General features: G+C 30.8%; 1 protein-coding gene across 2 annotated transcripts in view; it reads right to left on the bottom strand.

The window, feature by feature from the left end:
* Positions 1-205: 205 nt before the first annotated feature.
* The window catches only part of LOC105450832 (sodium-independent sulfate anion transporter-like), a 25,750-nt gene continuing 12,240 nt past the window's right edge, over positions 206-13,715 (bottom strand). The window contains exons 1-11 of one of the 2 annotated variants that reach the window (XM_011690884.1): positions 4,571-5,079; positions 4,265-4,490; positions 3,775-3,978; positions 3,523-3,677; positions 2,658-2,955; positions 2,263-2,575; positions 1,868-2,029; positions 1,633-1,773; positions 1,027-1,172; positions 766-918; positions 206-575 (exon numbers count right to left, since the gene is read on the bottom strand). In XM_011690884.1, the coding sequence (XP_011689186.1) occupies positions 351-575; positions 766-918; positions 1,027-1,172; positions 1,633-1,773; positions 1,868-2,029; positions 2,263-2,575; positions 2,658-2,955; positions 3,523-3,677; positions 3,775-3,909 (1,728 nt within the window). In that variant the 5' untranslated portion in view covers positions 3,910-3,978; positions 4,265-4,490; positions 4,571-5,079 and the 3' untranslated portion in view covers positions 206-350. Of the gene's footprint in view, positions 576-765; positions 919-1,026; positions 1,173-1,632; positions 1,774-1,867; positions 2,030-2,262; positions 2,576-2,657; positions 2,956-3,522; positions 3,678-3,774; positions 3,979-4,264; positions 4,491-4,570; positions 5,080-13,715 lie in introns of those variants that run through there. The other variant, XM_011690885.1, reaches the window with a different exon arrangement.

Raw genomic sequence — 13,715 nt, 5'->3', positions numbered from 1 at the left:
ATTTTAAGTTATTTTTAAAGCATGTATAAATTCTTTCCTTATACAATCAATTATAAATTTAAAGTTTATCAAGAAGAATCGGAAAAAAAATAAATATGCACACAGTATTATAAAAAAAAATTATTTAAATACGCTTTACCTCAGAGAGATAAGAACCAATTAAAAATAACATTTAAAACTTTATCTGTGATAGAAGAAAAGCAAATCGACTCAAAAGTTTTATTATAATATGCTAAATAAATATCGATCAATTTTTAATATTATTTGCTTCCTCTGAAAGTTGCATATATGAGAATTATAAAAAATTCCATATATGTATAATTATTACGTTATATTATTTATTATGCATGTCACAGCCATGTAGAGGCTCGTTCATCCGTTTTAGAGACAATTATATCATCCAGTGTTACACTTTTGGATTCTCCTAAAATTGCAATTAAATCGATTTCGTTTCTCGCTATCAAGATTTGCTTATCAGACAGGGATTGTATCCTTGTTAAAACATCAAGATTTGGTCGTAGCATTATTAATTGGCCATTGTTTTTCCTGAAGTCCTTTATCATCATATTGATACTCTAAAAATAATATTATATTAATATTTTGAAAGGAAGATATCTATATCGCGCGATCAATTTTTAATATTATTTGCGTTGCATTAATTAAATTAAAATGCATTTTTAGAATGAATTAATTGATGCAACGCAAATAATTGCATTAGTATATACGTATACATATACACAGATAATCAAACGGTTATTTTGAAACCTGTGCGGCAGTGAAGTCTATTTTGTCAATATGTTCACAATCCAATACGACATTCATACTAGGATTTTTCGTTAGATACATTCTCAAATGATCTACTGCAGGGAATAAAATTCCAGTGGTAGGACGGACTAAAATGTAATCAGTTGTCGAGAGCTGCAGAGAGAAAAATTGTTAATCCTTTAATCCTTATAATTATTAACATAAAGAATTTTTCTTAACAAGTATATCTCTAAATCCGAAGACATAATTTTGTTTCCTTACTTTTCTGTGTTCAATATTTATCGTCGGCCGCGCATTGAGATATATCAATATAGCCAGATCAAATATCGTACCTATCAAAATTCCTATCTCGACTCCGATGAATAAACAAGCGAGGAATGTGATAAACGTCGGTATTAAATCACGTCCTATAAAAAAAAGATATTTTATTTACTATAATGAACTTTTAATTTCTTATAAGTTATCACTGAGAATGATTTAATGTTAAACCGAACTGTTTGGGTTTTAAAATTATTATATATGTTAATTTTAAATACATATTGTTTTAAATAACACTAACTTTGTGCATGATTCATTGTCTTCTTTTCGTTTACTTATTTAAATTTATTCACTAATTTCGTTAACATGCACTTTTAATAAATTATTATGGTGAGCAAAATATTAGTTTGCCAGTAGAACTATTTTGAACAAAATATGGCATCAACTGCTACAGCGTACGCAGTTACACTCGTGTTTCTAATGAAGTCTACCGACATTTTTTATTAATCTAACGGGCATAATAATTTTTTCAAATTCTTGAAAATAATTTTCAGGACATCTTTTACATACGTATGTTTTCTAGATTAATTATTTTGAATATATACTTACTATTGCACTTCCAGATTGGAAGTATTATACCAATTTCTACCATAAATATCACCGCGCTAATTATGACAGAACTCAATGTCGCCTTCGGAATGTAGTAAAAATACGGTGTCAGTAAACTTAACGCAAGTATGACTAGAATACCTGAAATTATTTATTTTAAATTAATATTTTTTTTTTTCTAAGAGATTTGTAATTAATGAGTATGCAAATGTTATTTAAAATCAGTAAAATTCACCTGTATAGATGCCACCTAAAGGTGTTCTAACACCAGAAGCATTATTCACTGCGCTTCTCGAGAAAGATCCTGTAACGGGCATCGACTGAAAGAATGAACCGACCACGTTACACAGTCCGAGAGTCAGCATTTCCTGCGTGGCGTCTAAAGGCATGCCTTGTGCTTTAAACAATGAGAGAAATATTCAGAAAAATATTCTTATATAATAACTTGACAGAGTATACATGTGTCACTCAATTTAGCGCATCCAAAGACTACGAAGACGATGAATATATATAATTAATATGATTAAAATTTACTTTTTCAATAGATTTTTGTATCTACCAAATGAAAAAATAAAATCGCGTTTATGAAATGACCTAATAAATATAATATATATATTTAAAATATTATACAAAAGGCCTTTGCGATGGCGACGTTTCCGATAATAGAGATGAGTGGCACAACCAAGATGCCAAATTTGAGATTCTTCGTCATGTCGATGAAGCTCTCAGTTGTGTTGTTAATTGTTCTTGAAAACGGAGGTGGTTCGACAATCGGGAGACCGGCATCGATGTGACCCGTAAGGACATACGGTGCTCCGCCGTTCATTTCAAAAATGTAAGATGCAATTGCGCAAAGGACAACTACGAAAGCATTCCTAGCTGTACCGATCGTCCAGAGGAATTTTCTCAGCGTGGTACTAGCGACTTCTCTATCTTTCAAATACTAAAAAAAACATTAAATCGATATATAATTGATAACATTCTGTGATTTGTAGCCTACAATGTTTTTGCCTCAATTGATATACCTTCAGGACCAGTAAAAATAGGATGCAGCAGCATGATAAAATCAAATCTGGTATTTTCGTGTCAGTGATGTGATGTGCCAATTCCACCCAAATTTCAACGAACTTCTCGCCGTGAATATTCAGACCTAGCAAATTCTTTATTTGACTGCAAGCGATGATGACGCTCGCGGCTGATGTAAACCCGGACACCACCGGTATCGATATAAACTCGATTAAAAATCCTAAGCGTAGAACGCCGAGTAATATTGTGATACATCCGGACAAGAAGCAAAGCAAGGCCGCATACTCAGGAATTCCACTGAAAAAAATATCATCAAACTTGGAATGTAAGTGCACTTTTAATGTCGTACAGCCTTGACTCAAACGATATTTTCTCAAAAGACGACTTATGTGAAAAGTATTTTTAACAATTCAATTATGGTACAGTTCAAGTAATCTCGTTTGATTAGCACGCTCTTTCGCCACACGCGACCGGATGAAACTTCAAGCGAGAACATTGTTATGTCAATTATGCGCATAATAGCGTTCAATACAAGCAAGATTTACTGATTAAATATAACTTCCGGCCAATGAGAGAATCTAGAATTCTTATGCCTAATCCTTATAGCTACATAATGCTATAAAATTTACATTTTATATTAAAGGGAAATAAATAAGAAAATAAAGCAGTTGTCAACGACATTTAAAATTTGGAAAACTACACGTCTTATCTACAATGAAAAAGTTTCTTATATAAAAAAAAGAAGTAAAAATTGATATATAATAAGTGTAGAATTTGTCACGTTTATCACAAAGAATCCAAAAATTCGCGTGACCAGTAATTTACTCTGCTACTTTATTATTTTTACAAGAAGCTTTAACGTACCTCGCATATGTCCAAGTCAGTAATGATATGAGTGCTGTCGGACCGATATTGACTTCTCGACATGTGCCAAAAAAGATGTAGACAAAACTTCCCGCGAACGCGCTATAGAGCCCGTATTGTGGCTCCAAGCCCGCTAAACCTGCATAAGCTATCGCCTGCAATCACAAGTATCACGTTTTTTTTTTAGTATCGATTGAATAACGACTGAACAACGTCAGGCGATCGAACAGACATATATCACGTATTATGTACTTGAGGTATCAATGTCAATCCTACGGTGAAGCCTGCAACAAGATCACTCAATGCATCCTTTAATTTATACTGCGGCAACCATTTCAAAATAGGAATTCTATCTTTAATCATTCCTTTGAAATTAGCTACGGCCATTGTTATCCACCAACTATACCGAGTGTTCTTTTAAATGCTCTAATAAAAATTGCAGCAAGTGCAGGAAATCTGGAAAGGCGATAGGCGATATAAGTCACATGCCTTATTATTGGAGCAAATAAATTTTTATACTAAGATTTATCTTAAAAATGATTTTTTGTTTAGATTTTTCTAAAAGATCTACATTTCTATTCCTTTTTTTTTAAACTTTTGAAAATTTTATTATAAAGGAATAATTAAATTAAGTTTATGCATATTTAAAACTTCTTATTAGTTATATGCATCTTAGTTTTTTATTTATCTGAAATTGTTTAATTAGATGATCAGTTAGTTATAAATGATAATTCAATTTTACCGTATAAATTAAAATATTAAGTTTTACAATATTTTACTTCGTTCTGGTAGAAAATATTCGATTTGTAAACTTGTATATGCAAGCTTTAACTGGCACATCATCTGGTAACAATCAAGACCCACGTAATCGTGTTTGTCTTCTGCTAATTGATCACAGGAAGTCATTGTGTTTGGTTATATCATATCGTTTAATTTCTCATGTATTAATCACACTATAGACTTATAATCTAAATACAAAAATTCAACTTTAGGATTAATATTTTTTATATTTTACTCCAATTCTTCACGTATTAACGCAAGTACTTACGGAGAATAAAATAGTCAGAACGCGATAGTTTATCACAGTTACGCAAAAGTTTATGACACATTTTTTTATAGCACACAATTATTACACACAATTACCACGAAAAATCGGGTATAGTTTCCCTTATCAGTAGCCTGCACTTTATTGCAAGAGGATACGAGCAGGATATCCACTGTTCTTGAAGAGTTAAATCAGCGATATTCTTTTTTCGAAGAATCGATTGCTCGCAAATGCAGCGTAGTTTTTTTATGATATTTTTTCGTGCTACACCATCTCGTCAATTCATATATTACATAGATTAACATCGGTTTGTCGCACCAGTTCTTATACAACCGTCTTATACGATCATTTTTCACACACTTGCTCAACTGTACGCACCTCTTTGCCTCTTTGCCTGGTCGCGGTTCACGATATTAACGCATGCGTTTACTCCTTCCTTCGTGTGACATCATCGCCGGAGATCGGCGGGCTCAGATCGCCAATTTGTTCAACAAATGGGAGGGTCTTTTTCATATGGTATCTAACGAGGTTTCCTCTAACGAGATTCTCCTGATAAATCTTCAAGGCGACTTTATCATCCTTTAATCCCGTGTCTTTAATATACACTACACTCGTTGCTTTCAAATACACATCAGATAGAACGTGTATCCGTAACACGTGTTTATATGTCTCGTGAAATAACAGCTCTTGCAACTTTGATTTTGACGTTCTTTCCGAGAAACTAATTTTTAATTTCAAAATCTAACACTTACATCAATGACTGATGTCTAACGACTTATAAATTTTTACTTAAAATATATAATTTTATTATAAAGTATTTAAATACGAGAGAGAGAATTATTCTTATATATATTTTATATGAATTGCAACGTAAATAATTATATTGATAATACAGTATAACAAGTTCAATAAATTATACTGAGGAATTATTAGATAGATGCAGAGCTGCAAATGTTTAGCGTATCCACTATTCATTTATGCAATATCAGTTTTTATATTCTCAGAAAAACCTTGAAGTAATTAACAATATACGGAATGTCACGTGGTTCTGTGTGAGACAATATCAGTGTGGAAGCGATGGATAATTGGTGAGTTTCTGATTCGATCTCTCGTCCTACATACGGATTTTTAATTTGTAAAACGGTGTAAAACGGTTCTCTGGAGTCCCCTTCAATTAAGTTGGGCAATGAATGTGTATGTGGCTGACAACCATAGCACGTGAAACAGTTAATGTTGCAAATAACGATTTATCTTTAGAATATGTCAAGGCTCATCTATTCAGAAATGTGGAGCCAAATTGATTGATTGAATTGACAATATACATGGCATATACATGGATAAAGGAAAAAATATTTCCGCGAATTTTTTATTACTACTTGAATATTGATGTGACATAACTAGATAGTTGAGGAAATTTTCTTTTTATGATGTAAAAAGAAGTACATGCGAATAGTATTAAATAATCATACATGTGTGTGAATAATCATATATGGAATGGAGTATTCCTATACGAAAGTATTTCTTGCTTAGTACGTATTATCGATTTTAGTTCAAACTTATCGTTTAAATTCGTGACGTGTAAATGATGTACTGGAAATGTAATGCACGTAATTCATGAGGACGATGTATGCGTACTTGCACAGCATATTAAAACACATTCTAACAAATGCAATACAAATACAATACACTATTTAAATAATACTTTTTATTCGACAGTTTTTATACATAGGATTTGCAGAAAGCGTACATTTGACAAATTCATATATGTATACATTTTTATATTTTCAATATTTTCCTATTGCGGATATCTTTTAAAATAATATGAGATTGAAAAAAATTTTTGTTTATTTTAGATTTTTATTAACATTAAGAATTAAATAAAAAGTATTAATAATAAACGTTAAATTAAAAATGTTGTTTGATAGTATACTATATAAATAGATTAAAAATGAACACAAAGATTTTGACATAATATATATGTTTAAATAATAATATTCAATATATACTGGTCAACAAAATAAACGCATAGGTAAATTTATATCAAAATTTCGCATAACTTTAGACAATCATAACTATAATAAATTTTGAGAATGGAAAAAAAAACTTTTCAATACGACCATTTTTCGCGGAGTTATGATTGTCTAAAGTTATGCGAAATTTTGATATAAATTTACCTATGCGTTTATTTTGTTGACCAGTGTAATATGTATTTTCATACTATTTCTGATAATAGAAATATACGCTTTGTAATTCGCTTTGATTTCCACACTGTAATTTAATGTCGAGTTTAATAGATATATACCGGAATTGCCCTTGAAAATGTCCTTGTCTGTTTCCACCAATTATAGCAATTCTACTTGTTACCTGCAATGTTTAGTGAATTCATAGTCCATTGCGCACGAATATATAACTTTTCTACTACCATAATAAACTTAGTTTGGTTTTAATAAATGTCCTTGCCATTCCTGCATTATGTCATATAGACAAAAGAGTAAAAAAGAGAAAAATGTATAGATCACTTATTAATAAATATGTCACATATTGAATGTACATTTGTATTACAAATTATAATATGTTCTTACAATTCATGTAAAATGGAACACGATTATGGTAGAACATTAAAAATTTATGAAACATAAAAAGAGAAACGTAATATCGCTGATATATTTATATACTGTTTATAAGATTCTAAAAATTATGAAAATGATTTGATTTAATTCATGCTAAAATTTAGCGAAATTGTAAGTTTTTACTTCTGAAATAAAATTTTAAATTTTTTATATGTATATATAAAATATGAAGTAAAAAAAAATTTGAAAAAAGATTTTTGTGGTATACATTAGAAATTAAATGCACAAGATATTATTAAAGACATATCTGGGCAAATTTTCTATTTTAACTATTTAATAAAACCTCTCTGAGGTAACTGAAGATTATTGATATTATCAACTATTGATACAAATTTGTAATATAAACTTATAATTATGACATAATTATATGAACAATATATATTTATCTGACTTATACATTTTTTCCACACAACATATTGTAATTATAAAATATAAAAATCTTTAACAAAAAAAGAAGTAACATCAGCTGATAAATGTATAAGTAACGTAGATTACCATTTGTCCAACTGTGGACAAAATTTTAAATTGATACTATTATTCATTATTTATTTGCATTTATAAAATTGAAATTATTAAAATCATTTTTCTTTTACAAGAAAATTGTTTTAAAATTTAAGTAGATAGGGAGCTAATGAGTCGTGCTAGTTATTTTTGCAAGTTATATTAATGTTATATATTTATTTGTTCGATTTGACATTAACACAATATTTAACCACAATATTTTCTTACATTAAACATACGTTTCGACCTCTTAACATCGGTCATCATCAGTGTTTAAAATAATATGTCGTTACACAAATTATAAATATATGTTTAATGTATGTTTAATGTAAGACAATATTGTGATTAAATTGTTAATGTCAAATCTAACAGACAAATACATGAAATTAATATAATATAACTTGCAAAAATAACCAGCACGGCTCATTAGCTCCCTATCTAATTGTAAGTGAATTTTGAATTATATTCTTAAGAGCCTTAATTCTAAATTTAAAAAGAAAAATATTTCTTGCTGATTTCAATTAACTTTTGAGATATGAAAGACAATAAAAAATATATATTTTTTCTATATACTTTCTAATAAACCTTCTTGTTTTAAAGTGCTTGATTTCTTTACGGAATATTTCTGAAATCGTATATGAAAAAATATTTCAGATAAAAATTTTACATTTGATATATGTACTTCATATAATATATATTTAAATTTTTTGGGAATATTACATCTTTCAATAATATGCTCCCATTCTCCATCATTATTTTTGCAAAATTAAAAAAAAATTTATTTGAACAAAAGTAAAAAAGTATTATACAAATCCAATCATATATCAACATGTTAAATAGAAAAAATACAGAGATAAACGTATAATTTGATCATCGTTAATAGCGAGGCAATCATATCCGCTGATTGTTAACAGCGGAAGCGTTTTGTTTCATGTAATTGAACGTCATGCTCCGCAGTTGAGAAATTACGTAAAATTGAACAGAACGACGCTATCAGGCATGAAAAAAGGGAGGAAGCAAAGAAAAAAATGAAAGAGTTTAAAGATACTCTTATAATAAATCACTTTTTCTTGACACTGCTGCTTTTTCTCACGATTGGCTCTCATCCGGTTAGTATTTATCACCGAGTCTGGCATCTGATGTAACTTTTTTACTTGATTGTACGACGAATCAATTAAAAGTGTAGATATCAGTATCAATAAACTAACAATAATATGTTGTAGTTATAATTATATTTAGTAATAATTATATTTTTATTTTAGATTAATTTAAATCGCTATACAAGTTTGAAACTAGACTACATGATAGGCTGTCGTGTTTTATATCGACTTTAATATTATATTGTTTCTTAACACTTTTAGTACAGAACTACTAAGGAAATCGAATTATGTAAAAAGATATGCCAATTGTTTTAAAAAGCTATTAATGATGTTGTTAATTTATAAAAAACGCATCTTGTAAAAGATTTGTTGCACGTATTTTCACACCATCTATTTTCCTATTTTAAAATATATTTTTACTTGAAATATTTTTAAAATTCATTTTTTATCTGTTAAGAGATTTCGAGGCATTTTCCTTATCTTATATACCGAATTAATACCTGTTCTTTTATTGGTTACAGGTAGTCAGGGGAAGAGGAAAAGAACTGCGCTTACCGGTCGCGCGTCATTGCAGCGGAATTTCGGCTGTAAGTATTCGTAACGGAACAACTGGCTCCTTAACAGCGGTTTGAAGCGCCATGCACTGTACGAAAAAAAAGGGTAGTATAAACGTCGTAATGTTTTATCAAACCCTGATCATCAGACCCGGATCTCTGCAGAACCTTCCCGCGACTTCCTACTTCTTTTCGTAAACAAGAAACTTGCTGGATTCGTGCTTGAGAGTTCTTCACCCTCTCCACATGTTCATCCATCATCCCGTACTTTCGTGACTCACCGATGAGACCATCTCTTCGCTCGATCGCCAGCTTCCTGAATCTCTGGGAAGTCTTAATTCGATACCTACACGCGTCACACCTGCTGTCTTCACGAACGCTTCATAATTCGTGTTACGTAAACGTTTAATATTAAATTTTGAGATTATTAAATATTGATTATTAAATATTTCAATGTAAATATAAGACGTGCAATGAACAAGAAAAATATTTATATATAATTATTTTTAACTTACGTATTTATATAAAAAGAAATAATATATCGCAATATTTCATTATTTTCAGCATAAAAACGATGATTATAGATATCAATAGTTAGTATTTAATTTAAATTCAATTATAAATTATCGTCTAGTTTAACTTTCGAATTTTACGTGCAATAATATAAAGTATCATAAATTTGAAAATTTTAATATAATAATATTTTTATATTGGCATTTAACTTGATTTTGATGATCTATGATTATCTAGATTAGTATCTATCTTATCGATTTTAAGTGACGTCGACGCATCGTAATTATTATAGTGTCAACGCTTACGATTTTCCAGTTCGTGACTCGTGATTGGATAACGATCTTGTCATATTTATGAGTAAATAATAATAATCTCTATTCACGTAAGTTACCATATCGACAGATCTTAATCAACTACGAGAAACAGCAGATGAGAAATCAAGTTCAAGAGCAATGATCTTGCGCGAAGGTCGTCATTAAGAGGAAGAGAGAAATATCTTCACGGTGAGTGACTCCTGGGCCAAGGACTTCGACCTACAGCTGATTTTTGCGCTCTATGCGACGATTTACATTCAACTTTCCATCCCATCGAAACGTACTTGCCCTTCCATTTCAAAATATCTATTTATGTAAGTATATTTCAAATTAAGACGGCGCGGCACCTACGATCTAACGTCGGTCTTACTATTTGCAAAATATTCTGCAATACTTTCATTTTTAACACTCGATGTGAAATATTAAAAATATGTTACAAATTATAAATAAAAATTCTGTTAGCCTGGCAATGAGATTCCACTTTACACACCTCAAAATTCGTTCAGATCTTAAAAACATTATACGTTAAAAGAATCTTTTTTTTTTCATGAAATCGCGGGACGCGACTTATATGTTGTACCGAAGAGGGAAATGGTCGAATTCAACAGTTAACTGTGTTTCGATCGTAAAATCGCCCACGTGACCGAAATCGGATTCGAGAATTATATAAATTTCCTTATTGCCACTGGCGTATGCACTTATATAATGAACCTTGTGGCTGTATTCAGGTACAAGTAAACAGTATACCGAGTAATATATGCTTAGAAATTATAAAAGTACATTTTCTCGAAATTATATGTTCAAACCTTATATAAAATAGGCATATGAATATTATTTTTATAAAAATATCACTGCAAGATTTTTTGAGACATTCGATTATAATCGCAGAGGTAATAATATACAAATGAATATAATATACGGAGCGTTGCAAGCGAGTAATGCTTGAAAATCCTTCGAAGAAAGAATATAAGTTCCTACGTGAAGTATTTTTGCTCGAGAATCCCCAAAAAGCGGGCCATACCTCGCAACTGATTTGCACACCACTATGCATTTGTTTATTGACGAGTCAGCACAGGTCTCACATCGATGTACCGTTAAAGATTCTTCAATGAGGCCATAAGGAGTAATGTCATCGTGAAGAAAATTTACACAGCAGCAACATTAAAAAATGCATTATAAATACAAATAAATATATTGTCACTTAAAAAGCAACGGTAACTCTGTATTACCAAAAATATATAAATATATACATATCTTTGCATAAGTATTTCTTGCATCTGTCAGTTAAGAATTATCTTCTTTATTCTTCAACACTTTGTACGTAATGCTGAAGAATTAATAAATTTCGAAAATGCCTAATTCTTTAGGATGATGTTTTAAAGGTCCAAATTTGAGATTACATCTCTTCGTGATACGCTCATGATTTACATGATAATAAAAATCAATTTACAAAAGAAAAAGTTGTTTCTAAAACAAAAATTGTTGCACACATCATATATAATACAAAAATATATCACAAATAGATATAATTATTTGTACCTTTTACAGCAACGAAATGGAATTATATCTTACAAGAATTTAAAAAAAAGAAATAATTGTGAGATAAGAAAAAAATTTTGAAATCTAAAATAATTTATATCAAAATGCGAGATTTCCTACGTTTAAAATCACTTAGCACGTTTAGATTAATCGTGTATCATTTAAAAGAAATGATACACGATTAATTTACGATGAGGCAAATCCGGAGGTAATTATTACAGAAATAGATGTAGTGGAGCATGGCTTGGAGCGATAATCTACAGCAGTTGAATGATGAGATAAATCTGTCTATTAAAATCATTAAACCGTTCATTAAACTTCATGTAATCGGTCTATAAATGTCAAGACAAGATATAATATTATGATATCAATTATTCCGAAATCAATCTTTTATTACAAATAGCTTTATCTCATTTCTTCATTCATTGAAAATCATTACAATAAGTGTGCGCTCGTCGCCGTAAATGTAATTCGGCATGGTTCCATTGCAATATCAGAAAATGATAATGTCTTCTTTAAATTCTTTTGTAAAGATACCGTTACACTTTGTACGTTTAATAATCTCGAAAGAAACGTCCGGTTAAAATATCTGCGTCATTGAATAAATTTGACGGTAACAGAAATAAAAGAAGTACATATTCTCTCACTTGATACACACTTAAAATGAGATTTTTTAATTTGTTGTTTAATGTTATTATTACATTAATAATTTTGATATATGAAAAAGTAATATCTTGTATCCATTGACTTAATTGTTATATACGATATGTATTTAAAAGAGTGATAAAAAAATGGAGAGATTCCGGTGATTCCCTTTCAAAGTTCCGAAAAGAATATATGCAAAACAGTTGTTGAGATACATCATCTCGATTAATTCCGATTTGATACGTAAAATACCAACGTACCGTTGCAATGATGATTTCGGTCACGAAATCCAGTCCTTCTCTGGGTCAAGGATGAGCGTTTAATAATATCGTCACGCTATACACCTGCACTGGATTTGAAAAGGTGACATAAAATTTATGACATAAATATAAATTGACACACACATTGCCTCAAAAATATTTTTTACCATAAAAACATACTACTGTAAGAACGTTCTATTCTGAAAATATTTATTACGCGTAAGCTTTTTAAATAAAATATTGCGTTATTACGGCTGGTCGATGTAATTATAATTACTAGATTTTATAGGTTGTGCTTTTCAGGTGACGGCTACTCTCTTATTTCACTGCCGCTCAAAACGTCTTACCTCCCGTATCTCGTAACTTATTCTAACATATGTACAACAAAGGTAAAGAAGATTCCCAATGGCTATAAATGTCGAGAGTTTCTCAAGAAAATAATTTGGACTATTAAAAAAAAAATCGTACCGTACCGATAATCCTCTCGAAACGTCGGCCGTAAGACATAAGTGCGATGAACAGAATTTTATAGACCGTTAATGATAGCCGACACGAAGCTGTGATTCAGTCTCGTCCTTGGATTCGATGGATCGAACGAAGAACGTGCCGAACAAAGGATGCGGGAAGCGGTACGAGGATGATTCCGAGGAGGCGCAGAAAAGCCCGAGAGCAAGAACAATACGGAGAGAAACGACCTTGTATGATTATCGGTTTCAGCTGTAATCGTTCGTAGGGGAAAAAAAACACGCAAGGGCAAAGTAACTGCGAACGTCGAAAAGCAGACTGAAAAATGAGAGATTCGTTTTCAGAGGATCGATGGTTTACAAGAACAATATCTGAGCTTTATCGCAAAATCGATAAAGCTCAACAGTTACGAGTTAGGTGTGGATTTATATCGACATGCGAGTGATACTCTAAAAATTTTTTAGATTGGAATTAAGGATAGAGAGGGACGGACTGCGTTGCCGATTCCGTTCGGGCTATTGGGAAAAAATGTCGGGAATGCTGAATGAATCTTTCAAGCAGGACGCTCCGCTGTGCACGGAATAAATGAGCAGAGCAGCGTCATCCTCTGGAATCGATCAGTGACAC

The sequence above is a fragment of the Wasmannia auropunctata genome, unplaced genomic scaffold (assembly GCF_000956235.1).
Source record: "Wasmannia auropunctata unplaced genomic scaffold, wasmannia.A_1.0 LD336055.1, whole genome shotgun sequence".
NCBI lineage: Eukaryota > Metazoa > Arthropoda > Insecta > Hymenoptera > Formicidae > Wasmannia > Wasmannia auropunctata.
Note: the sequence above shows the minus strand (reverse complement) of the source record. Positions and strands in the feature narration are given on the sequence as shown.